The sequence below is a fragment of the Delphinus delphis genome, chromosome 11, assembly GCF_949987515.2.
Source record: "Delphinus delphis chromosome 11, mDelDel1.2, whole genome shotgun sequence".
NCBI lineage: Eukaryota > Metazoa > Chordata > Mammalia > Artiodactyla > Delphinidae > Delphinus > Delphinus delphis.
Window position 1 is genome coordinate 8677934 of NC_082693.1, and position 14041 is coordinate 8691974.

General features: G+C 33.8%; 1 protein-coding gene across 1 annotated transcript; it reads left to right on the forward strand.

Annotated features, from left to right (window-relative positions):
• Positions 1–2523: 2523 nt before the first annotated feature.
• On the forward strand, positions 2524–6896 carry LOC132434418 (natural killer cells antigen CD94-like). Its single transcript, XM_060026093.1, has 6 exons — positions 2524–2595; positions 2859–2951; positions 3099–3161; positions 4604–4755; positions 5530–5633; positions 6444–6896. The coding sequence occupies exons 2-6, from the start codon at positions 2906–2908 to the stop codon at positions 6562–6564; spliced, it is 486 nt and encodes a 161-aa protein (XP_059882076.1). The 5' UTR covers positions 2524–2595; positions 2859–2905; the 3' UTR covers positions 6565–6896.
• The last annotated feature ends 7145 nt before the right edge of the window (positions 6897–14041 follow it).

Below are 14041 nucleotides of genomic sequence, written 5' to 3' on the forward strand. Positions count from 1 at the left end.
AGGGGAGAAAATATTTGCAAATGAAGCAACTGACAAAGGATTAATCTCCAAAATTTATAAGCAGCTCATGCAGCTCAATAACAAAAAACCAAACAACCCAATCCAAAAATGGGCAGAAGACCTAAATAGACATTTTTCCAAAGAAGATATACAGACTGCCAATAAACACATGAAAGAATGCTCAACATCATTAATCAGTAGAGAAATGCAAATCAAAACTACAATGAGATATCATCTCACACCAGTCAGAATGGCCATCATCAAAAAATCTAGACACAATAAATGCTGGAGAGGGTGTGGAGAAAAGGAAACCCTCTTGTACTGTTGGTGGGAATGTAAATTGATACAGCCACTGTGGAGAACAGTGTGGAGGTTCCTTAAAAAACTACAAATAGAACTACCATATGACCCAGCAATCCCACTACTGGGCATATACCCTGAGAAAACCAAAATTCAAAAAGAGTCATGTACCAAAATGTTCATTGCAGCTCTATTTACAATAGCCCGGAGATGGAAACAACCTAAGTGTCCATCATCTGATGAATGGATAAAGAAGATGTGGCACATATATACAATGGAATATTACTCAGCTATAAAAAGAAACGAAACTGAGCTATTTGTAATGAGGTGGATAGACCTAGAGTCTGTCATACAGAGTGAAGTAAGTCAGAAAGAGAAAGACAAATACCGTATGCTAATACATATATATGGAATTTAAGAAAAAAAAATGTCATGAAGAACCTAGGGATAAGACAGGAATAAAGACACAGACCTACTAGAGAATGGACTTGAGGATATGGGGAGGGGGAAGGGTAAGCTGTGACAAAGCGAGAGAGAGGCATGGACATATATACGCTAACAAACGTAAGGTAGATAGCTAGTGGGAAGCAGCCGCATAGCACAAGGATATCAGGTCAGTGCTTTGTGACCGCCTGGAGGGGTGGGATATGGAGGGTGGGAGGGAGGGAGACGCAAGAGGGAAGAGATATGGGAACATATGTATATGTATAACTGATTCACTTTGTTATAAAGCAGAAACTAACACACCATTGTAAAGCAATTATACTCCAATAAAGATGTTTAAAAAAAAAAGATGTAAAAAAATAAAAAAATAAAAAGTAAATAAATAAATATTTTAAAAAAAGGAAACTTATGTGTGGAATTTTATTATACCAAGTAAATTTACCTTTAAACATGAAAAAAACTTCCTGTCACCTTCTTTTGTGATAGTCAAAGGGTGTGCATTGCACAAGTTCAGTGAGAATTTCCTGTATTGTGGTTCCAGAAACATTTTAGAAGATAGTGATTTTACTGCTTCTTGTTCATACTACACATCTGTGTCTCATCAGCAGATGATGCACGCACACTTGAATACACACGTTTTCTTTTTGAAAAAATTTCTTCATACACAACTTTCAGGTTCCTTAGCCTACAGCTCAGCTCCGTGATCTAACCCAGTTCTTGAACAAGCAGCCATCGTGCCTTTCCTGCATGAACACTGGAACAACATTTCATATGGCAGGTATGTGCAGCCCAAGTCATAAAATGAAAAAATTAAAATAACCAGGAAAAGTATCTTGTGGGTATGGCTAATTTGAGGCAACGCTGTAGGACAAAAGTATACATTTTTAGGCTCCCCATGTATCTGTACTTTCTACTTTAATTTCATTTTTCTGATTCTTCATTCTGTAACTTAGAAATGATTTTGTGAAGATTTTTCCAACAGGTTTAAAGAGTGGATTCTGACAGGGATAGCTCTAAATTCTGATTGGCATCTGAATTTACCAGGAAAAATATAAACAACATAATTCTAGCATGAAAATATATAGAGAATGTTAAACATTATCAACAAAATGTTTAAAAGTGTTTTTTTTTTAATTTACCATTTGTGTTGTGACATCCCCCAAACCACCCAGATTAACAGTTTGACACATTGAACTGTTGTGAATGACGACACCCTTTGGGAGTACTCTAATGTTAATGCAGAATCTCCTGATGCTAAATTATTTTAGGGGAAATGCCTGTGATCAAGTAATTTTTGGTATGAGAAGACGTAATACATGTTAAAAATGGTTCCTGTAAAAAAGTGGTTTTTTACATATCATAATTCAATGTACTGTGAAATGAACTCAGGTTCCCAAGTTATTAGCGCTACATTGGTTGGGGAACCTCTCATCACACCATGTCTTCTCTTCACAGTACAGCCTCTACAAAGCTATGAGCAGCCTGACATTTCTCAGAGTAGCGAATACACTGAGATTAGCAGAAGGACACACTCCCAAGTAGTATTAATATTATTGTAACAATGATGGAATACATGTCATTTAAATGAAAGACTCTGGGTCTAGACAAACTTTCATTTGATTTCTGACTTGGGTACTTAATAGCTCTGATTCCTTGAGAAAATAACATTATTAATGGATCCTACATTTTCTCAGCTACCTAATGGGAATCAGATTCTCTATCTTGTGATTTTTTTGTTGCTGTTACAAAACTAAGAGTTTGTTATATCAGCCCACAAGACCGAACTTGGTGCCTGTTGATCTCTTTTTACTACAGATCTCTAAGCTTCTTTGTCAAATTTAAAAATAAGTGGTAAGTACAGTTTGATAAGATAGAGCTGATAAAGAGGAAAAGGTATGGCTAATCTCACTGAAGAATAAAGTACATCATATAAAATTTTTGGTATTGGGTGGAGTTCTAAATGGAATGTCTTCACTTTCCAACATTTCATTGACAAAATTATGGGGTTATTAAACCAAGGAACTTTTTGGATTCTCTCACTGGTTTCTGCTTTTAAGAACTTCAGCTCCTGTGTTTGTTCTTTAAATCTTTACCCTATCTCTCTTTCTTTATAGCTTTTCAGACCACTCCATGGAGGCTGATTTCTGGGGTCTTAGGAGTAATGTGCCTTTTGTTGGTGGCTGCTTTGGGAGTTTTGTTGAAAAATTGTAAGTTTTTCTAATCAAGACTATATAAAAAGATCAAAATTGTGATGAAACTGTCTTACAATAAAGGTTTCATTTTGCTAATGTGTAATATTTTGTTATTTCATAAATCTGTGTCTGATGAAGTAAATTTCTAATTACTTCTTACAGCATTTACTGAACAAAATGTTCAGCCGACATTCTCTCCAGGACCCTCCACAGATCTCCAGGAAGGTGGGTTCCATACTTTGGAAAACTTTAGTGCTGTTAGAGAATGAAATATTCTTGTTTTTCTCACACAGAAGCATGAAGGGATATTATGCTTAGTAATAGAAATTATAGGATAGTCTCATTTTATTGCTAACTTAGTTTATTAAATTACATTGAATGTGTGTCATTTATATATTAAGTAATAAGGAAAATATTAGCCGGAAGTGACCTATTTTTCCTATGTGACTGCTCATGTTTAAGTAACAAAAGCAAATTACAGTAAATATTGTAGCTGATCCTAAGTGCCTGCTTGTGTTTCATAACACATACTTTGATACCTCTTTACCTGTACCTCCGCTTCTTCCATAACTCAGAAAGAAGCACAGAGATTTCTGCAATTCTAAACTCTACTTAACCAGTGAACGTCAGCTCAAAGATATTTTTAAACATATCTTTTCCTAAATGATGTCTCATCATCTTCTGTGTTCATATAGCACTTCATTCATATCTTTTTTCCCTCAGCGTTTTTCCAACTTTATTGAGATATAATTGACATATGACATCGTGGAAGTTTAAAGTGTACAATGATTCACTTATTACAATATTATTGCCACCATAGCATTAACTAACACCTCCATCATGTCACACAACTATCATGTCTTTTTGTGGTGAGAATGTTTAAGAAGCTCTCTTGTAGCAACTCTCCCAAGTATATAATACAGTACTGTTAACTCTAGTTATAATGATGCACAGTAGATCCCTAAAACTTAATCATCTTCTAAATGGAAGATCGTACCTTTTGACCAACAGCTCCCCATTTCCCCCACATCCCAGCCCCTGGTAGCCACCATTCAACTCTACAATCTCAGCACCACTCATTTGACAAAGATTTGAGTGCCTACCACATAATATGACTTTTATCACTGAGGATGGTAAATGTTGAAGACACTATCACTAGTAAACTGGACGGTCAGACTTCAAGCTAAGTGCTTTCTTAACTTCATTTTGAAATAAAATATCCAGAATTATTTTCTGACTCAGGAAATATGCTAAAATGCTTTCCTCCTTTAAATATCTCTTTTATCTAGTTCACTTTTAATTACACAGCAGAGATCAACTTCGGGACTTCCTCAAAAGAGGTTCTTCTAACCGCCCCCCATCCTATACTCTGCTACACAGTATTTTTACATACTGAATTTCTTGTGTATACTTACACAAATTATCATTAAATATAATTCATAAATGACTGAAATTTGTATAATTCTGTCTCTATCTCTAGACTATAATCTTCATGAGGAAGAAGGGTCATGTCTGAGTCATTCAGATTAATATCCCCTGAACTGTGGTGTATGCAGTAAATTCTCAAAGAATAGTTGTAGAAAAACATTAAATAACAAATGAGTAAATAGCACTGAAAACAACGGAATCTCCAATGTCATCAAGTCACGTTTTGTTTTTTCTCTTAGGATCTGGCTGCTGTTCTTGCCGAGAAAAGTGGATTGGCTACCAATGCAGCTGTTACTTCATTTCTAGTGAATTAAAAACATGGAAAGACAGTAGAAATTTTTGTGTTTCTCAGAATTCCAGTCTACTTCAGATACAAAACAGAAATGAACTGGCATGTATTTAATTCTGATTTTTCTACAATTTTTTTGACCTAGGAAAATATTATCTAAGTAAGCTGAATACTTTGATTCAAGTCTTTAATCAGATAGTAAATAGGCAGTTATATTTGAACTAATTTCCTACACTTTGAAACAGTCAAACAATCTACACAAAATTTCTCAAAGATTTACATTATAGGAATGTGACAGATAAAGTACAAGAAACTTTTTAGAGAGAATTCAAAGAATAAATAATAGATCATTATTTTTATTCAAAGGACTTTGAATTTTTAGTTCATTAATTGAATTTATAATTTGTTTTGTAATTATATAGCTTTTGTTATCACTGTTGGAATGAATATGAAGAATATTATAAAACAATTACCCAACTCTTAAGAAAAAGTGAAAATTTTCTTTAGCTCCATGCAGAACCTGTGCTAAGATTTATCCCTCAAGATACTGTTGGTTTGGGATCAAATTTGATTGCTGATCCCCTGTGAAGGAAGTGTTCCATGAAAGCTCTAATTCCCTTTATGACGTTTTTCATTCTTTCAAGAAGTGAGATTTTGTGGTACGTTTTCCTCCATAAATGAATGGGCCTGATGAATGAGAACTATGAGGCATGTGGCTTGACTATACCTCCTAAATTAAAAGTTAAAAATGATTTTAGTTTGTATAATTGAAAAACTGAATCTGACTTTCTTAAAAGTCACTGACTTTCTTAAAAGTACCTGATCCCTAGAGTAGATTCAAAATAGATTAATATGTTGGTCTTTGTTTCCAAACAGCATTTTATGAACTCCATGTCCTATTCTTACTGGATTGGACTCTCTTACAGTGAAGAACATCATGCCTGGTTGTGGGAGGATAATTCTACTGTCTCCCAAGATCTGTAAGTTTCTGGCACTCAAAATCTTTTTCTGTTCTTTTTGAGTTTATCCTTAGATCTGATCAGAGAACGTAACATCCAGGAACACTGTAGGTAAGATATCCTGTTTAGGACGTGAGAATACAGAAAAGAGAATTGATACAATAGAATAACAATTTTAGTCCCAACCACAACACCCAAGTGTATGCTCAAGTGAGATGAAGTTAGTGTACTTGTGACTCTAAAAGAGCTTTTGATATATGCTTTTATTTCCTGCCTTGGTACAAGCACTTGGATATGTATGTACATAGATTCTCACATACACAAAAGCCATCCAGAGAAAAGAGTATATCCACTATTTTCCTTATTCTGGTGGAGCCCAATATTCTCAGCATCATCCCATATTTCAAACATTCTGGGCTTATTTTCTGTGTATTTGTAATCTTCAAATCTCATTTTCATTCATAAACATGGGATTTACAGTATCATACAATGACAGGTTTTATGCTCTGATTTTTTCCCTAGACTAGATTAGCAGATGCATCTTAGAAGTAAAGTATATAACATACCAAAACCATTAAAAACAACAGCAAAAACAAAAAAATCCCCAACTTCATTGCTATTGATTATTGATGCAATAGCTGAGTTTTTGTAACATTGTACTCTGAAATTGTGAAAACTGACTTGAATGAAAAAAAGATAATGTCTCAATGTGGTAATATCTCATTAAAATGCTTTTAAAATGTCTGTAGTTCTATCATTTAACAAAAACACCATCCTTGAACATTCTCATTTCCTTTTCCCAATATATTAAAACATTATTCTTCATTACAGATTTCCATCCTTTCACCCTCTAAATCCAAAGAACTGCATAATATATGGCCGAAGCGGAGAAGTTTCTGATAGAGACTGTGGGAGTCAATATCGTTATGTCTGTAAGCAACAGCTTATTTAGATGTCTCTTGGGGCAGAAGGGGTGTGCAATGAAGATTCAGTATACTTAGAATGGTAACATATATTACTAACTACCTACTTCTGGGATCTGTAAAATGTTTCAAATTGTGTCTTATCAATCATAATTTTCATGTATTTGAAAATGTGTTTAAAGTTTTTATCAAGATATAATTGACATATAACATTACATTAGCTTCAAGTATACAACATAACAATAACTAGACACTAGGTCTAATTAACATCCATCATCATATATAGTTATAATTTTTAAATTTTGCCGTGTGTCTTAAAATGGATGAAATGTGTGCCTACACCTAAAATTATAGTCCAGACAAGTAATTTCATGAATATTAATGTATATGGTAAAGAGTGAATTTAATAGTTTATGCATATATTCTTGGAAACTCTCTGCAGAAATTTAAATAAAACTTAATTCATGCCAGATAATATATATCACATCGTATCAGTCCTTTGTGTGGCATACTGAGTTGAGAAGTCCCATCCTCATCTCTCTTTTTCCGGAAGTAAAAATAATTTTAGTGTTCCTTTTCAGTTCTTTCTGGATTTCTATACATCTATATGTTCTAATTTAGAGCTGGAAGTGCCATATAATAGTTTCTTCATATGTGTCACCTGGCCTCAGAGGGGAACACATTTGTGTGTCTTCTCTTGATGCTACAGAGTTCTGCAGAACAGTTGGAAGTCTCTGGCCAAATATATGGTCTCACGTGATTGCTTTCATATTTTGCAAGAGGCAAGGGCATCTAAGCCCTGATCATATAAATTTATAATACTTATTTCTTTACTCCACCTATCTTTCTTGCCTATGCTTATCCATCAGTAAAAAAAAAGCCATTCTTACATGTACATTGAAGATTTTAATCTCTAGCCAGTCCCCAAAGCCTTTTCCTAAAAGTATGTACCAAAAACTAAATACTGTAAGATGTTACAGAAAAACCCAAATGAACTTTTGGGCCAACCCAATAATTACCCTTTTTTTGGGGGGGGTGGAGGAGGGGCTAGCTCATTTTATTGAAGGATTTCTAAATAGGTAAAAGAAAGGGTGGGAACACAATGAGTTCTGATGCCCGTCTGACCTGGAAGAGATTTTCCCAACCTCACAGATATCAAAAGCCAATTCCCTTTTTGTAATTGTTGCATCTACATCTTAAAAATTGTGTATTGACATCTATATTTGCTCTCTAGTTTTATATTTTAATTAAATAATAATAATTAAGAACCCAAAGTTGATTTTTAAAATACAAAGAGTCAGGAAGAGGAAAGAGCCTCTTATGTTTTATTTCTCAAAATATAAATATAATAGTACTACAACTTGAACTCTTCACATTCTTGTATGCAGGTTGACTTAGGAAAAATGCACTTAAGTTATACTATGCAAAATTCAGGATAGACTATAACATCTTTCAAATGTTTAACTTGGACTAAGTGAACATGCATTGCACTTTCTAGATATTTGAAATGTTTTGCCTTTGCTGTCCATGTGATTTTCATAATAATATAGTTTAATTGAACTTAAAAAGAACATTATAGGCAACCTTAGAATGAAAATAAATACTTTTCTGTTCCAACTGTCCCATCAATCTGTCCTCTTCCCACAAAAATTTCCTCTGAGTTTTTTGTGTGTTTCTTTGTTTTTTCCTACCTGGAGTAGTTTTCTCTGTAATGAACCAAGGATAGTCTATTTTCATAATTTTTGTCCAGGATGAATCTCAACTGTATTTATTTAGCCACATTAAAGTATAGGTTCAAATTGTTACTTTCATATCATTACACTATGAAGTGTCCAGAGTTCAATCAGCCTTTTTTTTTTTTCCTGAGAACTCATGAACATTTATTACAATGCTGCAAGAACAATGAGGGAACGGAAGGTGTTAAATATGACAGATGATGTCTAATTTCAGAGAGTAATCTATGTCAAAATTGTCTCCATCGAGGGAAGAAAATTCCTGTTGCCACCCAATTATAGCTCAGATGGTTTTTTAAGCTCCCATATCTTTTCAGGGCATTGTGATGGAAAGTGCTGATTTGAATGAAGAGTACTGGTCACCCATGGCAGTGGCCTGCTCACATCTGGCCCCATCATACTAATCACAGTCAATCCAGGAGCATCTGACCCATTTCATTTTTATTATTTTTTCTGCCACTCTTACCTGCATTCTATTTTCCTTCATCCTGAAAATATCTTTGTAGTCCTTGGGATGGGAACAACATTTTTTTTTTTTTTTTTTTTTGCGGTACGCGGGCCTCTCACTGTTGTGGCCTCTCCCGTTGCAGAGCACAGGCTCCGGACGCGCAGGCTCAGCGGCCATGGCTCACGGGCCCAGCTGCTCCGCGGCATGTGGGATATTCCCGGAGCAGGGCACGAACCCGTGTCCCCTGCCTCGGCAGGCGGACTCTCAACCACTGTGCCACCAGGAAAGCCCTAAAATAAGTTAATTCTTAATGTGTAATGAAATATAACATAAAAATAAAGACACTATCATGAAAAAGACAGGGACCTAGGGCATTAGACATGTGTTTAATTCACAGAGCCACGTTTACTAAGTTAATAATTTCACAAGTTGCAAGAAGAAGAAAAGAAACAAAGAAAGAAACGGAGAAAGACAGAAAAAAAGGGGGAGAGGGAGGGAGGGAGGAAGACAATATTAACAAAACCTGGTGTGGGTATTTTAAAAAGTAAAAGAAAATGAAATGCATTTTGTATCAATAATGTAAATCATGTAGTAAAGTTCTTTATAGTGAAGGACTTACAAAGAATAAAATAGTAGGTTCTAAAATTTTAGGAAAAAGACAAGTAAAGAATCTCGCCTCTGAATAACACGAGTGAAAAATAATTTTTTTTCTTTTTGAAATAATCACTACTGAACATGTAAGAGCCTTTTATAAATGAAATGTGAATATGAATTACCTTTTGCACCTAAAATTAAACTAAAACTTTTTTTAGTTTATACATACAATATGTAATTTAATTTAAACTTCATTATTAAGTATGTGGAAAATGTGGGTATTATTTTATTTCTTATTTATGTATTATTTAGGTAAATATTTATTATTATTTTATGGGTGAAGAAATTAAATCTTAGAGGCGGCCAAAATCATACTGCTTATTCAGTATAAACCTATCAGCTATGAGTAATTTATAATATTTTTAGTTAAAAAAGCACTTTTAAATTTATGTCACTTGAGTTGAATATCATAGAAATCCACTAAGGTAAATATGGCATGTCTTATACCTCTATTTAATAGAAAAGGAAACGTAAGTCCATAGAGGCTGTTATTGTCCCAGATCTCAAAGCTAGAGACTGGTAAAATTTTGATTAAAACCCAGTTCTAACTCCAAATACTAAGGCTGTTATCTCAAATTGTGAGATACATTCCTTTAGGTAGTTATTGAAATGAAGGAGGAAAAAACCTTTCAAGTTTTTGAAGCCAGGATTTAAAATATAACATGACCATAATATAAAATGAACATAAGTGAATCATAGTAAATTACTTTTCTATGACTTATATGCTTGTATCAAATTCTGGGTATCTTAAAATTGTACAGAAAGACCAAACTACATTTATGTGGAAAGTACGTACCCACGCTGTGATGGGCCCACGGATCTCGGACCAACCCCATCATAGAATTATGACTGCCCATCTATCCCACAGATGAATCCAAATGCTTCATTTTTTACAAAGGATTACTGAATAAAATAAAAATGTGAATTTTTTTCCTGTTTCCTCTCCTTGGGGTGAGTTGATATATTTAGATTAGAAAAGTGAGAATACAGAAAAATTTCACCCATGCAGACATGAAAAAGGAAAGAATGGAAATGAGAATTCATATAGAGCCAGGTAAAATTACTTTTAAATTTTCTCTTGCTATAAAATAAAAAACAAAATGTTAAAAAATGTAATAGCTGTTTTTAGTTCACCTACACTAAGATACTTAAAGATGTTTTTCATCACTGATAGTGAATGATAACACACACAGTTTTTTTTTTTTTTTTTTTTTTTTTTGCGGTACACGGGCCTCTCACTGTTGTGGCCTCTCCCCGTTGCGGAGCACAGGCTCAACGGCCATGGCTCACGGGCCCAGGCACTCCGCGGCATGTGGGATCCTCCTGGACCGGGGCACGAACCCGTGTCCTCTGCATCGGCAGGCAGACTCTCAACCACTGCGCCACCAGGGAAGCCCCACACACAGTTTTTTATTTATAGTCGTCTTATTTTATTTGGTGGTAACTTTATTGGTGGTAATTGCTTTCTTTGCAAGGTAAGTCTGGGTAGGATATATGAATTTTTGTTGAATGAGTTTTTCTAGTATGCTTTAATTAAAGTTCTGTCCACATCGTTGTCATCATTTACAAGTTATCGTTGTCATCATTAACAAAACTAATCTCACATTTGTTAATATAGTAACATCTTAACATTGCCTAGCAGAGCTCTCAGGAAAAAATAAAAGGTGTTTAATAAATGCGCATAGTGCTTAGGTTTTTAAAAATATAAACTGTTTTACATTTGATCATGATAGTTGGAAACAATGAAAATAATTTGTTTCATTTTGAAAGTCAGGTTGTGTGTCACATCTTATAGTAATATCATAACTTCTGATTCTTCAATAAGTATATCCTACTTACCTATCATTAAATAAAGTGGAGCAGAATATACCTCAGAAGTAACAAGTATTCATTGCCTTCAGTAAGTCAATTCAAACACTTAAGAAACAATTAGAATTACCTTATAGCGCATATATTTTTAGAAATTTTCTTGAGGTTAAAACCTCAAGAGTTTCTTATTTATTAAACAATAGTTGTTAGAAACACACACACAAACACACACAGACACACACCTGATTAGAGAAGGAAGGTCCTGATTCTTGTGGATAAGAGCCTCCTGAAAAAATTAGACATGTCCTGAGTTCCTGATTTAGATTTGATACTAGCAATATCCAGTCAATTCTGATCCCTGAGAAGGATATGACAAGTGTTATTCTAATCTCATCTTTCTGTTGAAAAAGCATAGCACAAACCACAGTGCTTCCACCTCTCAGGACACAGAAAATTTCCCTTTTTGGTGGAATAAATGTTAGGTCCTAACATCACTTTAGGACTTAAAAATGGTGAATTCAGTGATAAGAAGTCACCAGAGTTTTAAGAAACAAATGGTGGGATCACATAATCTCTTTCTGAATTTTTTTCAAAAGTGAAAAATTTGTAATAAAATATGGTTATAAGTACTTTGTGGAAAAAATAGAGAAAAAATTAAACTTCTTAATCATTTTGTGCATAGGCTTTTATAAGTTTGAGTGGAATTAAGTATGCTGTATCATATAAGCTGAAACAACAGAGAGATAGCTTTCATATATATACTACATAGGTACATACCTACATGTATATGCATACATATGTATATATGCATATGTGTGTATTTATATGACCTTTTAATAATGAAAATATAAGTGTATACAAGATAAAAATTCCATGATGAATCATCATATGCCTAATTTAAATAATTATCAACTTGTGACCAATATTATTTCAGTTATGATGTATGTGAGTCTCTCAGATCTACCTCTGCTCCTAAATAGGGCTCTTTTCTCCTTCTTCCTTGTGTACACCACTCATTATATTACTCTCTCTTTATTGCTCAGAACAATAGCTCCAAATCCCTTACCAGAATAGTAACATAATCAACTAATGTCTTAATGCTCTCATTTTTAGCTATTTATAATTTTTGTTATATTAAGAAATGATGACAGCCAAAAGGAGTTTAAATAGACTGAATGACTAAAAGTAGCATGGTATCCTGGATGGCATAATGGAAGAGAAAATGGATATTAGGTAAAAACTAAAGAAATACAAGTAAAGTATGTTCATTAATAATAATATATCAGTTCATTCATTGTGAAAAATGCACCATGCTAATGTAAGCTGTTAATAATAAGAGAAACTGGACACTGGGTGTATGGGAACACTCTGTACTACTTTTGCACTTTTTCTGTAAATTTAAGACTATTCTAAGATAAAAAGTTTATTTAAAAATAAGTATTGGTGCTTCTTTATAATGTTATATTCTACAGAATAGTAACAATCATTATCTTTATTATTATTATAAATTAGATGGGGCAATTTGAAAAAGAAAACCAAAAAACGACTCTAAAGGGAAACAGCTTAAGAAGGAGTCATTCATATGAACTTTCACTGAACATGCGCTTCTGAAAACAGAACTTCAACCAGTAAATCCACAACCTATTCAGTCAATAAGAGAATTATCAAGCAATAATTTTTAGTCAATAGAACAATTACATAGACACTGTAACTATTTACTATGTATAATATGTGTGAGATAATTTAACATAGGTAAAAGTCAATTCTGCAAAGTTTGATAAAGCTATAATAATTTTTATGAAATCAATACATTATTTAAAATCTTCCTATAGGGATAACACAAAAGCCAAATTTTTTTTTTTTTTTTTGCGGTACGCGGGCCCCTCACTGCCGTGGCCTCACCCGTTGCGGAGCACAGGCTCTGGCCGCGCACGCTCACGGACCCAGCCGCTCCGCGGCACGTGCGATCCTCCCGGACCGGGGCACGAACCCGCGTCCCCTGCATCGGCAGGCGGACTCTCAACCACCGCGCCACCAGGGAAACCCAAGCCAAATATTTTTACAGGAGAGAAATAATAAACTTTCAAGGAAGAAATAATTAAAACATAAAAACTTTCCTAAACTATAGGGGAGAAAGGAATTGTTGCTATTTTTTTTCACTACGACTAGAGTTGTGTTGATGTCCAAATTAGATGAGAATGTGTTAACAGGAAAAGGAAAAGCCAATCTTACTGTGAAAATTGTCACAAAATCCTAAAACAGTAGCAAACCAAATCAAACAGTACATAAAACTGTCTAGTCTATAGATGACCAAATTGAGTTTATTTCAGCGTTGTAATAATAATTTTATTTTGGAAGAAAAATTGTTAAATGAAATTTGCTCCAAACAGTAGATTAAAGAAATAGAAGATGAATATATCCAGATGGAATGCATATTTATTATAATTCAACAGCTTTTCATGATAAAAACAATCTTTAGCATATGTATCAGAATCTGTATAAACATCATTCTTAACCTTGAGGTATTAGTAGCTTTTTAGAAAATCATTAAGACAAAATGATAATAATACCACTTCTTTTCAATATCATTGAGGAGATTCTCCAGCACATTTAAGACCACCATAGGAAATTAAAAAGAAAAGGACTTAAAAAATTTTTTTTCTGATGATATATTTATCCACATAGAATATAAAAATATAACTTAATGACCAGTTAATAGAAATAATATTAGTATAACTGAATGTAACATTAATTTGCAAATACTATTAAAGTTCAAAAATAAACAGAAATAATTAATTAACTTAACAACCACAACAGAAACACTGTAAGATACTTATGAGTAAATCTAACAGGAATAGACAA

Excerpts from the sequence above, each read along its gene's own strand:
- LOC132434418 (XM_060026093.1), top strand. The coding sequence starts at position 2,906 with ATGTGCCTTTTGTTGGTGGCTGCTTTGGGAGTTTTGTTGAAAAATT. Across the intron at positions 2,952-3,098 it reads GGGAGTTTTGTTGAAAAATT|CATTTACTGAACAAAATGTT; the intron begins GTAAGTTTTTCT and ends TACTTCTTACAG. Across the intron at positions 3,162-4,603 it reads CTCCACAGATCTCCAGGAAG|GATCTGGCTGCTGTTCTTGC; the intron begins GTGGGTTCCATA and ends TTTTTCTCTTAG.